At 34.1% G+C, this 22,988-nt stretch overlaps 1 protein-coding gene across 1 annotated transcript; it reads left to right on the plus strand.

The window, feature by feature from the left end:
* Nucleotides 1-4,995: 4,995 nt before the first annotated feature.
* LOC103489994 (LRR receptor-like serine/threonine-protein kinase IOS1) lies at nucleotides 4,996-15,141 on the plus strand. Its single transcript, XM_008449355.2, has 13 exons — nucleotides 4,996-5,238; nucleotides 6,258-6,792; nucleotides 7,297-7,781; nucleotides 7,888-8,026; nucleotides 8,179-8,250; nucleotides 8,505-8,576; nucleotides 8,719-8,799; nucleotides 8,942-9,096; nucleotides 13,438-13,694; nucleotides 13,788-13,917; nucleotides 14,076-14,138; nucleotides 14,269-14,461; nucleotides 14,596-15,141. The coding sequence occupies exons 1-13, from the start codon at nucleotides 5,118-5,120 to the stop codon at nucleotides 14,990-14,992; spliced, it is 2,700 nt and encodes an 899-aa protein (XP_008447577.2). The 5' UTR covers nucleotides 4,996-5,117; the 3' UTR covers nucleotides 14,993-15,141.
* The last annotated feature ends 7,847 nt before the right edge of the window (nucleotides 15,142-22,988 follow it).

Below are 22,988 nucleotides of genomic sequence, written 5' to 3' on the forward strand. Positions count from 1 at the left end.
GGATTAGAAAATTAGAAGAAAAAAAGTTAAGTCGGGTTGCTGGTTTGTGCAAGTAAGGGGTCGGGTTGACCCGGTCCAACACAATTTTACAACGTATATATATGTCACATTGCCCTTTCAATAACAATTTGTTTACTCTGCATATTGAAAAATAATATAAAAATTTGTCTAAATAAATTACGAAGAGATAAGAAAAAAAAAAGACCACCTGCCAACCCAATCCAAAAAATTCGAGTTGGCTTGACCCTTACGATAGATTCATTTTTTTTTTTATTAATCCGAATACTTTGGCTTATGTACATTTTTTTTTTTTTTGAAAGAATTGATTTTAACAATTAAGACTTGAGTGTCTTCGTACCTATTTACATAATTATTTACAAATCCAGTTATTTTCTGTTAAAAAAAAAAAAAGAAGGATTTTCAAGGAAAAATGATTATGTTTATACTAAAGTTAGGTCAGCCGTGGAAATACACAATGAACCAATTGAGCTGACTTGTTATATGATTCCATAATAATTTCTCCATCCATGAAATCCATCATATTATTTACTATTTAGCTTAGAGTCATTTTCAAATAAATTTTATATCAATAGATTCTTTTTAGTTTATTTTTGATAAAATTTGAAATTTCACTATATTTATAAATATTTTTTTAATGAATTTTAATTTTTAATAATTTTTTTTAATTTATTTTTGTTTAGTTATTTATTTGAGATGTTGAATGGGACAGAACTAGTCAAACATGCTAAAGGATTTTTATATTCTAAAAAGACAACTAATCATCAAGATATATATATATATATATATATATATATATATATATATATATATATATATATATATATATATATTATCTCCACATTCTCACCAATACACTCATGATTCATCTATAATATTGTTATAAATTAATCTTAAAAAAATCATTATTAATCAAATTCAATTAAACAATATGGATACATATAAATAATTGATATAACATTTTTTTTATCTTATATACTTTAATTTTAAAAACGATAACTTTATTTTAAATTATCTGTTTTTTCTTATAAAAACTACGAATGAGATAGATGATCAAACCTATGGAAGTCATTCTGATATTATTGATTAAGCAAACTTTGACATTAAATTATCTAGTTTCATTTTAGTAGATTGTTATTTAAATTGAACAAAGAAAGCAGAAAAATTAGAGTTTAATAATACTTTGTGTGATATTATTAGTCAAAGCCATAAATAAAGTTGATTTATATAATCAAATAATGTTAGATTTTAACATTTTTGTTTAGAGTTGAAAAAAAATTAAATGAGACTAGTCCATACCAAAGTTTTATCTCTTTTATCTAATGTTAAAAAAGAATACTGGAGAATTTCAATCTTTGATCGTTTCATCAATATCTTAAGAAACCGTGCTAATTATTAGAGTTATGTGTGAAGACTTTTTTCTTTAATACAAATATTGCACAGTGCATATCCTTGTTAAACATACATACGAAAGAAATATACAAGTCAAGAGAAAATACTCTTGAAGCGATGAATTGTCCCTAAAGCCACTTAGAACAACAATAAAACATCCTAAAATATCGCATCACCTAATCTGTAACAACCCAAGCTAAGACAATTTATTTTAATTATCTTAAGTTTAATTCTAATTGGTGTTGGAATTAATTTGGGTGCTAATGAGATTTTGATTGGAGTTGTTTTAGTGAGATTTGTAGTTGGGAGAAATTTGATTAACTATATGTGATTTGGCAATTAATTAACTTTGGAGTTGGGATAATTATATTATGTGGATAATATGGTTTTGTGAGGATATTGTTTTGGAAAAAGGAAAAATAAATAAATAAATATATATATATATATATATATATTTGTAGAGAGAGAATGAAATTTAAAATAATAATTATATGATAGAAAATATAATTATTATTTAGTAAAAGATAATGTTGATATTTTATTTGGAGAAACAGTGATGTGATTGGTGGAATTTTTGAGTAAAAGGGAAATTAGTGGGTTTTAAATGAAGAGAGAGAAGGTTTGTTTTGGAAAAGAATTTAAAAGAAAGATATTTGGGAAATGATAGAGAAATAATAATAATAATAATGGTGATATTATTATTCTTATAAATATCTCGTATTACGTGCCATCATCTTCTTCCTCTTTAGGAAAAAAAAAAGAACCCTAAACGTTGCCGCCTCCTTCACCACCAGCAGCCACGCACGATCTCCGTCATCTGCCCCATCTCTGACCGTCGGTTGCCACAGAGTCGACCGTCAAGCCGATTCTCGCCTCTGCAAGCCGTCGACGTTTCACGTCACCCATCTTCTCGCCTTCGCTCGTCGATTGTCCACTCTCCGTCACGATTGTCGTGCCACCACCGGTCCACTGATCATCTGTCGTTCGCCGAGCCAAGCCGCCGTTGTGCAAACGGCTGTTTCGGTCAGTCCGAGCCAAGTCGTCCCGGTCGGAGCTTCATCCAAGCCGAGCGTGTGGGTGTGAGCCGCGCCTTCCAGCCGCACGATTTCGCTCCGAGACGTACACGAACCCACGCCCAGCTGCAGTTGAGTTTCCAGCCGTGCGGCGTGTGAGCCGCATCCCCAGTGTCAAGAACATACTTGTCCAAGGTATTATTTGTCTATGGTTGTATGCCCAAACACCCCTAAATTGCTTTATCTTTATGTCTTGAAAGTAGTTTAGGTTAATTCTTTCTTTTTCGTGTCGTCGAGCCACAGTGGGACATTTCGGCTTTTTCATATGCAAGTCTGCCAAGACCAAAAATCTCAATATGTACTATAGGGGTACATGAGTAGTCACACCCCCACCAAGCCTTGTCGCACTCTTTGCAAACTAAGCTTTTTCTTTACAACTGACAGTCTTCAATGCTCACTTTTATGATGTTTTCAACAATTTATTTTCTCTCTCACATTTTATAAAACCATTTTCTCAAGAACGTGAAGGGAGGCTACGTCATACCGCGAGTTTATCCGCGGATTCCGAATTTCGAACGACTGACTTGTTGATCAAGCTAAACAAGTACCGCACGATCGTGTTGAGAAGTTACGATTGTGACACCCAGCGCGCCCTCCAGTCGTTCATCTGAGCTGCACGCAAGCCGCCTCTGCGTGCAAGCCATCTATCTGAGCCGCCCTTCTCTTCAGCCTTGAGCCGCCAAGCCTCTTTCAAGCCGCCTAGCCTATTTTGGTCCTTTCAATTAATTTTGGTAAGTTTTTGATTGGGTTTTTGTCATACCCATCAAAGGTTATTTTTGACCATAAATAATTTAATTATGGACTTAACTGAATTATTTTTCGTGGTAGATCAGTTGGGAGTTGTGCTGTAGAATTTCCCTAAACCAAGGATAAATTGGGTTCGTCTTCAACTTTAGGTAAGTGGAGATAATTGGAATTTGGTCCCTAGGCGACTGTTACTTATTTATTTATTTTAGATTTTGGATCCACTTGTGTTTAGGATTTTCCTTGGGAAGTGTAACCGCGACTGTTAGGAAAAATATCAGTGTAACTAATCTCTAGGTAAGAGATTCTACTACTAGACCTTTACTGAATTTAAGAGACCGCATGTATTTACGGTTACGTAGTTATGGTAGTTAAGATGCATAGAGGATGTTGTAGACAATGATTGATATTGTGTTTATGATGACAACTGATGTTATGGTTGATGATGATGCTCGTTATGTTATGTTTGATTTTGATACGTGCTATATAATCTCGTGAATAAGAACGTTAAGATTAATACTCAGGTCGTATTATGATGCTTATGATGATATTACATGCTTTGGACTATGGTGTGTCTGTTAACTTTATATGATGAGTTTCTTACCCCACCTGTATCGTGGTCCTATCTATGAGGTCACTCGCACGACAAGGGGTGTTCCTACGGGATCACTCGCACGATTTAGGGGTATACCTACGGATCACATACACGGTTAGGGGGTAGTTATCTTGTGTATATGGAGTCACTCACACGACTAAGGGTGCTCCGACGGGACTACTCGCACGATTAGGGGTGTATCCTCGTATCACAGATATGTTTATGGAGTGTGTACCTGCGATCACTCGCACGACTAAGGGTGTTCCTATGGGATCACTCACACGATTTAGGGGTGTTCGTATGGTCTCGCTCACTCAGGTGTGCTCCATTGGACACACGATACTGTATGTTTCTAATGAAAAGTTAACAGACTACCTAGTGGGACTAGTACTAGGTCCCTTACTGAATATATTTATATACCCACTCTTTCTCATGTTTAACATTTTAGGCTGAGATAAAGGACTTAAAAAGCTGGCAAGCGACAATGAGGGATCCGTGACATGCCGTATGGGGACCTAGTTCAGCTTCCACACTTATTTATCGTTTTTTTTTTTGTATTTTAAATTTAATCATTTTACTCAAGATTTTATTACCTTTATTCGTTTCTATTTTCTAGAAAGTGTTAAAACCCGTGGGTCACCTTTTCAACTATCTTTGTTAATTTTGATAATCTTACGCTTTTCTGAACACCTTAGTATTTATTTTATAAAAATTTTAGTTAGCCTTTTTTTTTTTAAATCAAAAATGTCTTTAACATTTATCTTTTAAGTAATGATCTTAGCTTAATTTAAAAGTTCGGGTCGTTATATAACCTAACTATCTAGAGAAGACAAAGTAGTTTTAGGCACAAAGATTTACGCTCGCACCGAATAAATACAAAACAACTAATTAAACAACTCTTCATATCTCTACTAATTGAATTGTCCCAATGATTGTTATTTGAAAATGAAGGTAAAACAAATGTGTGTACTTAGGAAAGCTGGGGTGCATGTATTCATCAAATATATGTATATATAAATCAAAATTTGGTTGACCATTCAAAACCAAGTGGGCAGCAGGTTGAGCCTCACCCGGAAAATACATATGATTTTACATTACACTATCTGCCAAATGAAATTTGTGTATAGTTGACTTGGGAAAATATTACATATAACTAAAACATGTGGTATTAGATTACCTCATAACTTTGAAAATATTTCAAATGCACATCTCATTCAATTCTTTTTCACTCTTAATTAGTTTGACCAATTCATATTTGAGGGAAAAGATTAAGAGTGCATAAATTGTTCGACGAAATGCCTCACTCACATTCTACTCATCAGATTAATCCAATGGGGACGTTTTCATTCAACGCCTTCCTTCTTGCCTTTTCTCTTCTGCATTTGCATCTTCTTCATGCCCAACCCTCCCAAAACGGTTTGTATTTTCTTTTCTATATTTCTTTTTCTTTGTTTGTTTTCAACCAATCCATTGTGTTTCTAACTATTGTATCATAAACTTTGTGATTACCCTTATTTTTCTTTAACGAGCTTAAGATAAACATGGTTCCATCTCGAAGTTAATCTGTTAGGAAAGGAATGATTAATTGGGTATATATCAAAATTTTAAGTTCTTTTCATCTTTTGAAATCTTTAACATGTTTTCTTAAGAGGGAGTCGTTTTAGAGCACATAAATCTTGAATTTTTCCTTTTTTATTTAGTTCAATAGTATGAAGGGTGGGGATTCCAATTTCTTCACTTTTTTTTTTCTTGAACCAAATACCGGTTTAGGCTTCATCAACTCTAATAACACATTATATAATATCTCAAAGCCAATTAGTAAAAAGAGCAGCATGTGATCTCATCTTGCCATCTTTTTCAAATATGGAGCCCTCAATAATATGTCTTTAAGATGGTGGATTTTCACAAAGTTCATCATTCTTAAATTATATATATATTTTTTCTTTTTTGAGTTCATCAACAAAATTTTGACTTTTTAACTTTTGGCTGAGAGTAGACACTTCACGCTAAATTTGTGACGAATATCAAAGCCTAGCTAATGAAACATATCAAATGGATTTGTTTGAGCTTCATAAACTAAGATGTTCATGGGTTCACTTAGTGCTAGATATAAAACATAACATTATTAATAAAGAGCTATTAATTACCACGTGGTTCAATCCTCGAATATTCAAGCCCTCTAAAGCTCGAACAGTTTCGCTGTTGGCGCCACCTGCCTAGGATTTAAAGTCCTACTACAAGTTTTCTTGGCATGTAAATGTTGTAAGAACAGGTGGGTTGTGATTCCATGAGATTAGTCAAGCACGTTATAAGCTGTCATCAAGACAATACTTATGGATATCAAATAAATAAAAAGCTCACTTAGATATTATATATTGGATCCTTAATTAAATCTTCTAATATTATTGTTGTATGTTGTTTTTGTGATCCAATAGGGTTCATCAGTATTGATTGTGGGGCAAATTCAAGCTTTACAGCAGCAACAACGGGTATAAAGTATGTTCCAGATTCAAATATGGTGGAAACAGGAATGGTAAATACTGTGGCAACAGATTATAGATTGGATAGTCTTCTTAAACAACTGTGGACATTAAGAAGCTTTCCTGAAGGGATAAGGAATTGCTACAAAATTCCAGTAAAAATTGGGACTAAATATTTGATTAGAGCAAGTTTTTTGTATGCAAATTATGATGGCAAGAATAGTGTTCCACAGTTTGATCTCTATTTTGGACCAAATATTTGGATAACGGTGAATCTACCAAAGGAACAAACTATTGATCATGAGGAGATAATTCATATCACAACATCAAATGAAGTGCAAATTTGCTTAGTGAATATAGGAAATGGAGTGCCATTTATTTCATCTATTGAATTAAGGCCATTGCCAAATACAACTTATGTAGCTGCCAGTGGATCGTTTACTACTTTCTTGAGGTTGGATGTTGGTGTTCCAAATGATACTTACATCCGGTCAGTACTTCACTACTTACATACTCATTCATTTTTGTACTTTCTTGGTTTCTTAAAATACTTATTATGTTTTAATGTTGCAATATTCTGTTCCGTAAAAATTCCTTTTTTAAAATTTTTAATGGAAATTGAGACCATGATCAAGGATATGGCGTGTTTCAAGTGTGTTGCTCCCCAATGTTATTGAGATGGAGATCTTACACTGTTCTAAGTTGTCCCAATTTTCATCTAATGTTTTAAAATTTTTCTAAAACTCCATAAAAGGTAGTTTAATTTTAGAATACCCATAAAATATATATATCATATATGAGAATGATATACACAAGATTCCATCAAAACGTGGTAATAATTAAGCGTGTTTGAACAATAATAGTACTAAGTTGAAAAGTCCTCACATTGCATCCTTTTAAACGAATTACTAGACACAAAGATCGAAAGTTTGAACACAAATTTGAAAGTTATTGAATGACGAAAGTATTATTATATATTGTTATGGTTATTTAGGTTTCCAGACGACATATATGATCGTATTTGGAGTCCGCCAGGGACACTTCCAAATTGGAGTTCATTTAGTACTTCACTTACAATCAACAACCAAGACGAACCTGGTTTCATAGTACCTTCTAAGGTGTTAAGTACAGCTTCCACAGTGAAAAATGCAAGTGCCCCAATGGAATTCTTTTGGAGAGATTCTGATCCTTCAACTCAATACTATGTTTATTTGTATTTTGCTGAAATTCAAGTGTTGAAAGCCAATCAATCAAGATCATTCAAGATCTATCTTAATGATAATCTTTGGACTAAAGATGATATTCATTTGGAATATCTTACTGAATATGTGCTTCGCAGCTTGGTTCCTTTGCCAATTAGTACTACTTATGACTTTAAATTCATCATGTCTCAAGGCTCTACACTTCCTCCCATTTTGAATGCTGTTGAGATTTATAAAGTCATCAACTTCCTTCAACTCACCACACAACAACAAGATGGTAAGCTTTTTTTTATATTTGTTTATGCATAAATGCATGCAACTAATTATCATCTTTAGATATTTACTTAAATAACCCAAGAATGAGAATAATGTGTAATTTGCAGTTGATGCCATTGGATCCATAAAGAAATTTTATGGGATTACAAAAGACTGGCAAGGAGATCCATGTGCCCCAAAAACATTTGCTTGGGAAGGTCTTAATTGCAGTTATGATGCTTCAAATCCTCCTTCAATCACTGGCCTGTAAGTATATATAAATATGATATAATATAATATATTTTCATTTATTTAATTTTTCTATTAATTAATTTGTTGAAATTGGTATCTTAATTCTTTTATATGTATATTATATGGAAGTGTTTAGGGTTGATATATGTGTTTAATATTTTTACCAGAGATTTATCATCAAGTGGATTAAGTGGAGAAATTTCATCCAACATATCAAACCTTGCCAACCTTGCTCTTTTGTAAGTGCTGTTTAAATTTTCTACCTTATATTTTGAGAGAAAAATTAAAAGAAGAATAATGTTCATTTATTCTAATTATGTAGATTTGCTTGATCTTAAATAATAATCTATTTCTAATTATGTCATGTCATGGCGTTTTAAGTCTCATTATTCCAAGTTTCTGTACAAAAATAATACTTAGTTGTTTGAATTGGATATGTTTTAAAAACTCGTTGCCTTCACAAGATATTAAATAAATTGCTCAATAATTTCAGGGATTTGTCAAATAATAGCTTAAGTGGACCAGTACCTGATTTTCTTGCTAAAATGCCCCTGTTGACTTTTCTGTAAGTTGACTTTTGTATTCCATGTGATATATATATATATATATATATATATATATATAATATATATATATATATATATATATATATATATATACTTGAGAAGATTTTTCTTTTATTCTTATTAATTTGGTAATTGGTGCAGAAACTTATCTGGAAACAACCTATCAGGACAAATTCCTTCTGCACTTATCGAGAAAAAGAACGAAGGTTCTCTTTCATTTAGGTATAATTTCCTTAGGGTTTTCGTTAAACCCTATAAATCCATGCTTTATTAATTATAAATTAAAATTCCTTAATATTTTTTATTCTAATTTATTAATTCAGTAACTCTTTTTTTTTTTTTTTCATGAATGTTAAATTTCAAGTTTTGATGGAAACCCTCATCTACAAGAGACACCAAGTGAAAAGAAGAAGAATAACATAGTAGTTCCTATCGTAGCTGCGATCGGTGGAGCTGTGGTCATTTTAGTATTGGTTTTAGTTTCAATTTACTTCATTAGAAAGAAAAGAAACTCTAAAGGTAAGTCAAGCGTTCATTTCATAACGTTATTGTTTCTAGTTTCTTATTTTTTGTTTCAATATTTTGAGAAATGGAAGTATTTGGTAACTATTTTTGTTTTCTATTTTAATTTACATCAGAAAACAAGAAATTTCACAAAAACTTTTCTTTTTCATACGTATACTTCCGGTTTGAAAATATTTATAAATATAAAAAGTTTTAAAATTGGTCAATGATAGATATTGATAGACATGGATAGAAGTCTCACTCATCAATGTCTATCATTGATAGATTCTATAATTTTAGTATAATTTGTAAATATTTTGCTTTATTTTGGTATATTTGAAAACAAAACAATTAAACAAAAAATGGTATTTTGTGTGGCTTTTTATTTAAAATTTTATTTTAAGATAATTTTATTTTTACATTTTTATTTCAAAATTTCAAGATTGTGATAGGTCTAGACTTCAATTTTATTTATAAGATTCAGGAAGATTCAAAAGCTTTCCAATCTCTCCTTTAATTCTTTATTGAGAAAATTTACTAGGCAAAATAGCAAAAAGATGACCTACCCAAACACTACTAGCAATATATATATCGGTGCATCTGTCGCCTATTATTTTCTAATCCTACATGTATTCAACCAGAAAATTATACCCTGATAGCTTGGCAATCCACTTTTGGAATTCTCCTCCAACCACATGTTGCATCAACACAACTCCTACAACCCACACACGATGCATCCGTTTCTAACACAAACTGTGTTGTGAAAAATGAGGAATATATACCCAACACCGAAGCTAACATCACAACACCTTTTAATTGTTGAAAGGCAACATTTGTTTCAATATTCCACTAAAAATTACCCTTCTTGAGCAATTGTGACAATGGTAAAGTGATAGAGCCATAATTTGCCACAAATTTCTAATAGAACTCTATTAGGCCCAAGAAACCCCGAAGTTTGTTCACGTTCTTAGGAGCTGGCCATTTGATCATGGCTTCTATTTTAGACGGATCTGCTGCCACTCCTTCCAAAGAAATGTGGCCTAAGTACTCAATTCGACACATAGGAAATTGGCACTTTTTAAAATTTTCCACCAACTGATGTGTCGCCAGCATTTCCAACACCACTACCAATTGTTGCAAATGCTCCTCCAATGATCTGCTATATATTAAGATGTCCTCAAAGAAGACCAACACAAATTTGCGTAGGTGGGGCTTGGAGAATATCATTCATCATCGATTGAACGGTTGTTGGGCCATTCTTCAATTCAATGACATTACAAGGAATTCATAAAGACTTTCATGGGTGCAAAAAGTGGTTTGTGAACATTAGAAGTTGATGATAACCTGATCATTTAAAATCAAATTTTGAAAATAGTGTGGTACCAAACAACTCATTTAATAATTCACCAATAATTGAAATGAGACAATTATCTAGTATAGTGGTTTGGTTCAGGGCTTGGTAATTGACACAAAAACCCCTACTACCGTCTTTCTTCTTGACAAGGAGCACAAGACTAGAGAAAGTAATCGCGCTTGGTTGGATAAACCTTGCCAGAAAAACATTTCACTAACCAACTTCTTGATCTCATCCTTCTGGCATTGTTGAAACGATATAATCATACATTTACCAGCCCCACCCCTAGTGCCAATTCAATAACATGATCTTGATAGCGGGATGGTAGGGTGGGTAATTGATTATGTGGCTCAAACATAGGAATAAAAGATTGAAGGATTGTTTTCACTATTGGATGAAATTGACTCATACAATCCGACCACTACCACATCACTTGATTCAGCTACTCCCCACTATTCGACTGCACTTACTCAATTAATACTCATTGATTCTCTTTCTTGAAGTTCTTCATCATAGATTTAAGCGACTTATGTCCTCACTAAACTCTCTTTGCAAAATAATCAACCATTCCCCTACTAAAAACTCCATCTCGGACAGTTTGTAATCAAACATGACCTTCCCTAATGTTTCTAGCCATGTAACCCCTAGGATTACATCTGCACTCCTATAAGGCGGTGGAAGGAAGTCATGAATACTAATTGATAACTTGGGAATAGTGAGATGTACATTCTTACACATACCTATTCTTACACACACCAATTCCAAGAACAACCCACACGCATCCAAAGTTTCGCCTGAAATTTTTATCATCGTGATAACCTATTCTGAAATGAAGTTGTGTGTAGCCTCTTAATCAATTAGAACTGCAACTACCTCATGTCCTTCTTATTTTCCCTTTTACATTTATCGTCTTAGGAGAGTTAAGACCCGCCAATGAATTTAAGGATAAGTTTTCTATTTTCATTGCAACTTCTTCAATGGTGGTGCCCTCACTCTCCTCAACCTTAGCTTCAACCTCGCTCAAATCTTCTTCTCTTGAACAACAATAATATTCAGCTCCTTCCTTTTACAATGATGCATGGGGTTAAATTTTTCATCACATCGGAAGCACAAACCTTTGCCTTTCTTAGCTCTTATTTCATTATAAATCATTCATTAGTACGCTTGGGACATTAAATTTTTTACTCCAAAATTGCGATGAGAGATAACAGTGGTCAAAGATGAAGCAGAATGGCGGCTAAGGGTTAATTTTTATAGTTCGTGCACCCGATGCTTTTGGTCCGACCCATTCGAACTGATTTAACTCAATGACCCACTAAGTCCACTAATGGAAGCCTTCGAAGCCAAATTAGAGTTTTCACCAGTCCCTTAAATTCACTTCAGTTGGACTACATGATTATCCTTAATCACTTGGGTCATTATCATTTTAACCTCTAAACCCACTAGGTTTAATTTCTGAATGTCACTTTGGATTTCTTCCTTCAACCCACACACAAACTTGCTATTTAGTGCAGCGTCACTCATGTTTTTTAGATCTACCAAAAACTGTTCAAATCATCAGCGATATTCATGAACGGGAGTTTTCGCTATAATTTCATCATATGAGCGTGTTTATCCCCCCTTGGTTGGTTGGCTTGAATCTCTTCTGTAAAGTTGTCTAAACTCCGCCCTATTGTCAATAGTCGTCTGGTCCTCTTTCCATTAATACTAATCCAGTGCCTCCCCTTCCAAGTACAAGACTGTTGCATCTAACTTGTCTCTCTTCGTCAACCGAATCACTATAAAATAGCGTACTACACAATGCAGCGCCATCCATCAATGCTTTCTCCTTCCTCTCCTTTAAATATTGGCACCTCAAGTTTCCATAATCTCATATAAAAAAGAAGAGTACCTCACAGTCATTCGACGCATAAAGCATACTGATTCCCTTGCCTGCAACCAGGTTAGTGTTTTGCTCACCTTTTTCTCCTTGTTTCGATTCATCATTATCCATTTCCCTTTGTCAATGATAGTCCTCTTACTCAAATGTCGATCCTTTCAACGACTACTACCCATCATTCCCATACTTTGCACTAATGACTTCACATCTTCGCTTAATTTTGAAAGATCATTCTCAATCTTTATTCTGCCATCGTCTGTCAAACCTCGGCTTCTACAAACTATGTTTCCATCTTACTTTCAAATGTCACCCGTGGTTCCTCCGACCGTAGAATTTGAGCCTTTGCTCTTCCTTCTATCTCAGTCATCCTTGCGGCTACTCCCGTCAAGTTTTCCTTAAACTCAATAACTGTGGCCTTCATCTTACCACAGAAACAGTGTCTCTATACCAAAATTATGTGGCCTCAATTTTATTTATCAAGAGTTGGGGAAGATTCAAGAGCTTCCCAATCTCTCCAAATTTAATTCTCTACTAAGAATACTTACTAGCCAAAATAGCAAAATATGACCTACCCAAACTCTATCAACGATATATATAACAAAAGGAGAAAATAGTAATATAATAGACAATTAATGCTCTTCCTAACAAATAATATTCCTAAGGGCCCACAATAGACCAACTGAAATACAACCTAAGTGTTAGTTCACTTTACCCTTCCCCTTCTTATTCCTTCGTGCATACACTTTCACTATTTAGGGCCTATTAGAATGATCCTTTTGGATGTATGGTGTATGATGTAAGTGCTAAAGGTGAATTAATCCTAGTTGAGATATTTGGGTGCACCTAAGTGCCCCATCTCTCCTTTATCAAAGAAATTATTTCCAATGCAACAAGAAACCAAAAAAAGAAAAAAAAACCAACATGTTTATATTCATGTGGTAGAAAAGGACAAAAACAATAACAAGAAAGACGTAAACATCATTCTATTTTTTTGTATTAAAAAGAAAACGAAAAAGAAACGAGAAACAAGATTATTATAGATAAATTTTCTGATTACTTATTTCTATATGAAAACTTCAGTAATGATGTTTCTTATTAGTTAAGGTTTGTAATTGTGTTATAGGTCCAAGCATAGTGGATCCACATTCACCAATAAATTCGCAAGTTGAACTTCATTCACATGATCATCAGCAGCCATTACAATCACCAAGTCGCAAATTTTCCTATTCAGATATATTAAAATTTACCAATAACTTTAGCAAATTATTGGGTGAAGGCGGGTTTGGTAAAGTTTATTATGGTCTCATGGGTAACACTGAAGTAGCTGTCAAAATGCTCTCTCCAAAATCAGCTCAAGGATATAGAGAGTTTCAAGCTGAGGTCATTATAAATAGTTTATATCAGCTTTAATTACGCACTAATCTTATTTCAAACTTTTTTCCTATTAAAAATTGCTAACTCATCATGAAACAGGTTGATCTTCTATTGAGAGTTCATCATAGAAACTTAACAAACCTTGTTGGGTATTGCAATGAAGGGGAGACAAAAATGGGGCTTGTCTATGAATACATGGCCAAAGGAAATCTAGGATCAATTCTTTTAGGTAATATAATTAATTACCAGTTGATAATTCTAATGCAGTTAAGATTTTTCGAGTTCAATCATACCAACGCTAATGAACCAGATCCCATAAGAAATAACTTTGCAGTTAATGTACTCCTTAACATATTTTCAATACCATGTTTTGATTTATAAATGCAGGTGGAAGAGGAGAAGTTTTAAGATGGGAAGACAGACTTCAAATAGCATTGGATTCAGCACAAGGTAGACAAACTTTGTGTGTGTGTGTGTGTGTGTGTGTGTGTGTGTGTGTGTGTTTCATTCAAACTTTAACTTCTCGATCAAGAGTATACGTCTATATCCATCGTAACGTGAAAATGTTGAATCTTTGTAGGATTGGAATATCTACACCATGGTTGCAGGCCACCAATTATTCATAGAGACATTAAATCAAGCAACATTTTATTGAATGAATATTTACAAGCAAAACTTTCTGATTTTGGCCTATCTAGAGCTTTTCCTACGGAAGGAGGTGCCACCCATGTAACAACTAAGGTGGTTGGAACTCCGGGATACCTTGATCCAGAGTAAGTCAATTTCATGCCTATTTAAGAGAGTCATTTCAAATAGATCTTGACTAAATACGAAAAAATAACAACTATTGTCAATTTAATCAAAGTTAAAACAATAACTAACTTTGATTTGCCTTTTTGATTTATAGGTATTATACAACGTACAAATTAACAGAGAAGAGTGATGTTTATAGCTTTGGAATTGTGATTCTAGAACTCGTGACAGGGAGACCGGTACTAGTGAAAACAAGTGAGAAAAGTCACATTATTCAATGGGTTGATTCAAACATTAACCAAGGGGATATATATTCAATAATTGACCCAAAAATCAAGGATGAATGCAATACAAACTCAGTGTGGAAAGCAGTAGACGTAGGAATGTCTTGCACTGCCATTAATCCAATGAATAGACCAACAATGAGTCAAGTTGTAGGTGAACTCAAAGAATGTTTAAACCTTGAGTTAAATCATAGAGCTCCGCAAATGGACTCTACAACTTCCATTTCCTCAAAATTCCATTCTGAGCTTGGTCCTGTGGCTAGATAGATTATTTTGTATAACAAAAATAAAAAACCTTGTATAATTTGTTCTCTCTTCTTTCAATTATTATGTAAAAAAGAATTTTCATTTTGTTCTGTATGTGACAAGATTGGAACTATTATTTGCAATGTATGTGAAGTGTTTTGTTTCATCAATTATATAGTTTAACAAACTAACATCTAGAGTTCAGATTTACTAACTAAACAGTGGGATTGGACCATTGACACTTAAGATTGTAATTAGTGTTTATATATATGCAGAATTATATGTAGTTACTAATTATTATCTGTATAAAACTGTTGACAAACTTTATATAATTGTGTATATTGAGAAATTATACATATGAGATACTTCTTATATCTATAATTCATATAAGATTTTTCCCCTAAAAGAAAAGGCCGTATGTTGTTTCTTATGTTTGCTCTTTCTGTTTTACTTGTAACTATGGGGTATTATAAACTACCTCTTCTTATATGTACAATTTTGAATTAAGGTTGAGAGAAGAATTTCCAAATATTAAGTGAAAGATTCCATGATATCGAAGTTTTTTTGTATCTCGTGTTCTTAAAATGAGCGAAAGATTTCATGGTATATATCAGAGCTCTTATGAAAGATATTGAACAAGGGATTTCAATCGGTTATATTTGATGAACTTCATATTCTATGGAAAAGTCTAAGTAGGCTTTTGCTTCCATGCAACCTTTTAGCGATGTTTATAGGTTTCAAAATTGTGATTCTAAAACTCATCATTGGAAGATCAATAACTAGTGTGATATTTCAGTGAAAAAGTCTCGTGGTTGACGTAGTCTGCCGCCATGTGCCAACAAATCAGCAACTATTGGTTCATTGGTCAAATAAAGGAGCCTAGGAGCCAATAGTTGATTGGTCATCATGAATCTATAATCTATCAAGTTTAAGCATTATGAAATTGGATTGACAACTGTTTGTTCATTGTCAATGTCTTCGGTTGACATTGTGAGCTTTCGTGAATAGAACTAATTAAGCTAAGAAATATAATATTTTCATATTCAAATCCCAACTTGTGGCAAACAAATATTGTAATTGCCAATTTGTTAGAAATAACTCATTGCAAATAAAACCCCACTTTAAAACCAAAGTTGACCAATTAATTTAACAAATGAATAGGTAGATAAAACATTCTATTTGATGAACATTTACTAGTTGTTATGGTTGTAGCCCCCCACTAATTCAAGAGATACAAATGAATAGGTAGATGAAACATTCTATTTGATGAACATTACTAGTTGTTATGGTTGTAGCCCCCCACTAATTCAAGAGATACAAATGAATAGGTAGATGAAACATTCTAGAATATTTACATAATGGCTGTAGCCCCCCACTAATTCAAGAGATATCAAACCAAGCAACATTCTATTTGATGAACATTTACTAGCAAAACTAACTGATTTTGGCCTATCTAGAGCTTTCCCCATTGATGAAGATGCCACTCATGTACGTAACTACCAAATTGGTTGGCACTCTGGAAGACGTTCTATAATTAATACCTATAAAAGAAGGGGTAAAAAGGTAACTTAATGATTAGTTATTGGAAAGAAAAGGGTGTCGAAAAAGAAACTACTTTGGATTGTGTTGTGGGGCCCACAAAAGTGGAATTTGAGGAAGACTATATATAGAATCATTTAGGTCTTTTTGTCGTTAGGTCATCTTTTGTTTTCTTTGGTGTAAAGGCTATTGTTGCCTCTTAGGATTCCCAGCTCACTGTGAAGAGCTAGTATGCCTTTATGGTTATTTGTTATTGCTTTCTTTATCATCTTGTGATTGTTTTATGCTATTTTGGCTCTATAAATATATAATTAGTAGAGTGCTGTCTTTGTTTCTAACCATTAGTTCGTGTGTTTGGTGTTTTATTATTAGGAATCTTGACAAATTGGTATTAGAGCTCGAAATTGGGGGTTACTACTCATCTAATGGCTCAATGTTTGATAGAAGAAAGAATGGAAGGGACGAAGAAGGAAGTCCTGGGACTTAAAGAAATGGTGTTGAAAATGAAGAAGTCCATGGATAGATTAGCGAAAGAAATGAGAGAAACCCATAGCTACCGAAAGAGAGAAGAATCTAGTACATGTAATGAAACTTAAAGGAAAAATGGAGGAGTTAGATGGTACTAGTGAAGAAAACTAAGGGACAGTGGACCGAAGCAAATACAAGAAATTGGAAATGCCAATGTTTTTAGGTGAAAACCCTGAATCATGGGTTTACGGTGCTGAACACTTCTTTGAGATCAACAACCTACCAGAAACAGAAAAGGTGAAGGTGACTGTAGTGAGTTTTGGGCAAGATGAGGTTGATTGGTATAGATGGAGTCCCAATAGAAAGAGGATCGAGTCATGGGAAGACTTCAAAAGTAGAATGTTTTAATTTTTAGAGATTCCAGGCAAAAGAGTTTGGGAGCTAGGCTAATCTGTATACAACAAGATGGTTCTTATAATGATTAAGTGAAGAAGTTTGTGAATTACTTGGCTCTTTTACCTCACATGGCTGAAAGTGTTCGTAGAGATGCTTTTGTAACTGGTTTCGAACCTGCACTCTAAGCTAAAGTTATTAATAGACATCCACAAACCTTGGAGAGCAGTGTATGAAAGAAGCACAATTAGTGAACGACCGTAACATGGCCTTGAAGCTTGCGAGAGTTTGCGAGAGTTGAAGCTTGCGAGAGAAAAGTTGAGGTTGCTAGAACCTAAGAGTGGAGAATGCACCAGCAGCAAAGGCAAGGGAGGGAATGAGAAATAACCTCACAAGAAAACCGAATTTCAAATGAAGCAAGTGATTGTACCAATCAAATGCAGCTACCAAAAGAATGAACCACCCATAAAAAGGTTGTCAGATGTAGAGTTTCGTGTAAGGCTAGACAAGGGATAATGTTTCAGATGTAATGAAAAATATTCTCATGGCCGTAAATGTAAGGTTAAGGAGAAGAGGGAACTATTGATTTTCATCCTTAACGAGGAAGAGAGCACTAAGGAAGAAGATCCCTGTTAGGAAAATATGAGAGAATTAGTTGAGTTAAAACAGTTAGATGTGGCGGAAGGTTTTGAAATTGCGCTCAAAACAATCATAAGTCTCTCATCTAAGGGTACCATGAAGCTGAAGGGGGTGCTGATAGATAAGGAAGTGGTGATTTTGATTGATAATGGAGCCACTCATAATTTCTTACACTAGAAAATAGTGGAATAGAGAAAACTTTCGATAGAAGTAACTCCTTTTAGAGTCACAATTGGTAATGGCACTTGTTGTAAGGGACAAGAGATGTGCAAGAGAGTAAAGCTTAAGTTGAATAAGCTGTGGATAGTGGCAGATTTTCTGGTAGTTAAATTGGGCAGTGTGGACTTGTTCCTCGGTATGCAGTGGCTAAATTCCACTGGCACCATGAAGGTTCATTGGTCATTCTTAACCATGACATTTTGGGTTAGGGAAAGACAAGTTGTTCTCAAACGAGACCCTACTCTCATTAAGGCTGAATGTTCACTGAAACCTTAGAAAAAAACATGGGAAGAAGAAGACCAAGAGTTTCTATTAGAGATGCAATACTATGAGATTGAATCTGAAGAAGACTATGATGAAGAAATAGGAATCAAGGGTGATAAGGAAGATCTTCCTATGATCAAAGCATTGCTGAAAAGATATAATGACATATTTAATGTCCCGAAAGAACTTTCCCCTAAGAGAAGTATTGATCATCACATCCTTACCTTGCTTGAGCAAAAATCCATCAATGTTAGACCTTACAAATATGGTCATGCTCAGAAAGAAGAGATAGAGAAATTGGTTACTAAGATGCTTAAAGCTGGTGTGATTAGACCTAGCCACAACCTCTGTTCCAGCCCAGTTTTATTAGTGAAGAAAAAGGATGGAGGGTGAAGGTTTGTGTGGATTACAAGAAGCTAAATCATGTAACCATCTTTGATAAATTTCCTATTCCTGTAATTGAAGAATTGTTGGATGAGCTACATAGAGCCAAGGTTTTCTCAAAGCTGTTGAAATCTTGGTACCACCAGATTAGAATGAAGGAAGAAGACATTGAGAAGATCACATTCAGGACTCATGAAGGCCATTATAAGTTCCTTGTCATGTCATTCGACCTCACTGATGCACCGATCACCTTTCAATCCCTTATGAACCAGGTATTTAAACCTTTCTTAAGGCGATGTGTATTAGTCATTTTTATGATATACTTGTTTATAGTGTTGATTTTATTGAGCATAAGAAACATTTGGGAATGGTGTTTGCGGTTTTTAGGAGATAACTGATTATTTGCCAACAAAAAGAAGTGTGTGATAGGGCACTCAAAGGTTCAATATTTAAGACACCAAATTTCCAGCAAGGGGGTAGAAGTCGATAAGGACAAGGTCAAAAGTATGGTTAATTGGCCCCAACCTAAAGATGTGATAGGTTTGAGGGGTTTCTTAGACTTGATGGGCTATTATAGAAGATTTATAGGAGTAGCGTTTGAACAATTAAAAGCTGCCATGACTACCATACCAGTCTTAGCCTTACCGGATTGGTCTTTGCCCTTTGTCATTGAGACAGATGCATCATATTTTGGTTTGGGGGTTTTGCTTTCACGGAATGGGTATCCAATTGCCTCCTTCAGCCAGAAATTGTCTTCAAGAGCACAAACCAAGTCAATATATGAAAGAGAGTTTATGGCCATAGTACTTGTTGGTCAGAAGTGGAGGCATTATTTGTTGGGTAGGAAATTCACCATTATTTCTGATTAAAAAACCTTAAAGTTCCTGTTGGAACAAAGGGAAGTTCAGGCGTAGTTTTAGAAGTGGTTAACTAAGCTTTTAGGATATGATTTCGAGATTCAATATCAACCAGGATTACAAAATAAGGTCGTTGATGCTTTGTCCAAATTAGAAAAACCGCTCGAGTTGAATTCCATGACCACACATGCGATAGTTGATATGGAAGTGATAGGAAATGAAGTAGAGAAAGATGGGGATTTGCAAAAAATAATAGAGAGATTGAAGGAGAATCCGGAAGAGGAAGATCGATATCAATGGAAGAATAGGAGATTGTTGTACAATGGAAGGGTTGTTATCTCAAAAACTTCCTTCTTAATACCAAACCTACTACGTACCTTCCATGATTCCATTTTAAGGAGCCATTCGAGTTTCCTAAGAACTTACAAAAGGATGAATGGGGAACTACACCGGTAGGGCATGAAAAATGACATTAAAAGGTATGTTGAACAGTGTGATATTTGTCAAAGAAATAAGTTTGAAGCTTTACCTCTCCCAATTCCGGAGAAAATACTAAAAGATTGGACATTATAGAGGGACTATCCTTAGCTGGTAGGGTGAATGTCATCATGGTGGTGGTTGATCGACTAAGCAAATATGCCTACTTCATCACTCTCAAACATCCATTTTCAGCTAAACAAGTTGGCAAAGTGTTCATTGATGAAGTTAATGGGAAACATGGCATCCCTAAGTCCATTATCTCATATCGTGACAAGATCTTCCTAAGCAATTTTTAGGGAACTATATATTAGCTATGTTGGGAACAATCTTAAAGAGGAGCACGACTTTCCATCCCAAACTAATGGATAATCCGAGAGAGTGAATAAATGCTTGGAGACCTATCTAAGATGTTTTTTGCAATGAGTAGCCAAATAGATGGTATAGATTCATTCCTTGGGCAGTCTTGTGGTACAACACCACTTTTCATGCTTCGACAAAGACAACCCCTTTCCAAATGGTTTATGGCAAACCACCCCGTCCTTTACTATCATACGAATATCAATAGACTTCAAATAGCGAGGTAAAATCCATGTTAAAAGAGAGAGACCTAGCCCTTAATGCTCTAAAGTCTAAAGGAGAATTTGTGCACAGCTCAAAATAGGATAGAAAAATTGTTGGTCTAAAAAGAAGAGAGCTCAAATTCAAAGTGGGAGATGAAGTATACACGAAGTTGAGACCATATAGGTAACGTTCTTTGGCTAGGAAGAAGTGTGAGAAGTTGGCATCGAGATACTATGGGTCCTATAGAATCAAAGAAGAAATTGAGGAAGTGGCCTATCGTTTGGAATTACCATCAGAAGTTGCCATCGATGATGTGTTCCTCATTTTGCAGCTAAAGCTGAAGTGTAGGAAGCAACAAAGAGTGCAAGAAGCGGCAAGGAGTGCAACATTAACACCCCATATTGGCGAAGGAGTTTGAGCTCCATTTATGGCTAAAAACCATGCTCGGGATCAGATGGAAGAAAGAGCTAGGTGCTAATAAATGGTCGGTGAAATGGAAAGGACTACCCAAGGTTGAAGTAACATGGGAATTAGTTTTTCAAATGAATCAGCAATTTCCTACATTTCATCTTGAGGACAAGGTGAATTTAGAGCCAAGGGGTATTGTAAGATCTCCTATAATTAATACTTATAAAAGGAGGGGTAAAAAAGTAACTTAATGATTAGTTATTGTAAAGAAATGGGTGATGAAAAAGAAGATTGTTGTAGGTCGTGCTGTGGGGCCTGCGGGAGTAGAATTTAAGGAAGGCTATATATAAAATCATTTAGGTCTTTTTGTGGTTAGGTCATCTTTTGTTGTCTTTGGTATAAAGGCTACTATAGGCTCTTGAAATTCCCAGCTCACTGTGAAGGGCTGGTATATGCTCTTATGGTTGTTTGTTATTGCTTTCTTTATCATCTTGTGACTATTTTATGCTATTTTGGCTCTATAAACATATAACTAGCAGAGTGTTGTCTTTGTTTCTAGCCATTAGTTAGTGTGTTTGGTGTTTTATTGTTAAGAATCTTGGCACACTCCTGGGCTATCTTGATGCTTAATAAGTTCTTCCAATTGGTCTTTATAAAACAAGATTAAAAATATCGAATTGCATTATTTGACAGCATTTTGTTGGTTTTTAATTGTAGGTATTATATATCAGAAATTGCCGAAGATATTTATAGCCTTTGGAAGTGTTTTTGTGGAACTCTGGAAGATCTCTGTTAGTAAGAAGTAGTGAAAGAAATCATAATTAAATTGGTCAATTTTTGTCGCCACGTGTCCGAGATGATGCAAAGCGACCGACATCTCCAAATTGGTTTAGTTTTAAAACAAAATAGAAGTCACCACTAATCTTTTTTACAGTGATATTGAACATCGAAATATAGTAATACTTTCTAAATAAAATCATTAAAAAAATGGTCTGCGAAAACTAGAGTTGAGTTCAAGAGTCATTTGTGCGTGATGAAGGTGTTAGCACCTCACAACACCCGTTTAGAAAACGGTGGCCAAATTTCAAATTTTGAATTGAAAATATTATTTAATTTCTTTTAAAACTAATGTCTTATTTTACCCCTCATTACTCCAATTTGAAATAATGATCTCATAAAATAAGTTGAGAGCATTCCATCAATTAGACTATATTGAATAAAATTTTCTCACCTCAAGAAAGTGAGAAATTAGTACAATTTTTTAAAGTCCATCGTAAGAATAGCCTTCTAATAAAGATTTTTTTTTTTAAAACATTAATTTAAGTCATTTTTTCTTGGGATCACATCTTTGGGGGATCAAATCTTAGACTCCCAAAGATGTGATCCCTCGCCTCAAGAATTCTAGAAAATCGGATTCTCAAAATTCCTAGATTTCGTCATATAATTTTGTTTAGGGAAAACGGTATAAGTTATTAGAAAAGATTGATTAGAAAACCTTATTAAATCATAAATTAAATTTTGAACGTTTGAGAAGACATAAAAAGTTTTAACTTTAAAAGAAAAAATTTTTAAATGGATTTTAATAAGAGGAGTCTTGAGAAAGATTTTAAAACTTGGAGAATTTTAATTAGAAGAATTTTAAAACATTGAAATTTTAATAAAAAAAAGTTGAAAATTTTAAATATGAAATAAAAGAAGCTCATTGGGAAAATTAGATAAAGTAGAAACAAGAGTAAAGAAGCATCATAATAAATTATGCAAATATAAAATAACATATTGAGATTTTAATAAAAACATATTGAAGA

This window comes from Cucumis melo, chromosome 4 (genome assembly GCF_025177605.1).
Source record: "Cucumis melo cultivar AY chromosome 4, USDA_Cmelo_AY_1.0, whole genome shotgun sequence".
Classification (NCBI taxonomy): domain Eukaryota; kingdom Viridiplantae; phylum Streptophyta; class Magnoliopsida; order Cucurbitales; family Cucurbitaceae; genus Cucumis; species Cucumis melo.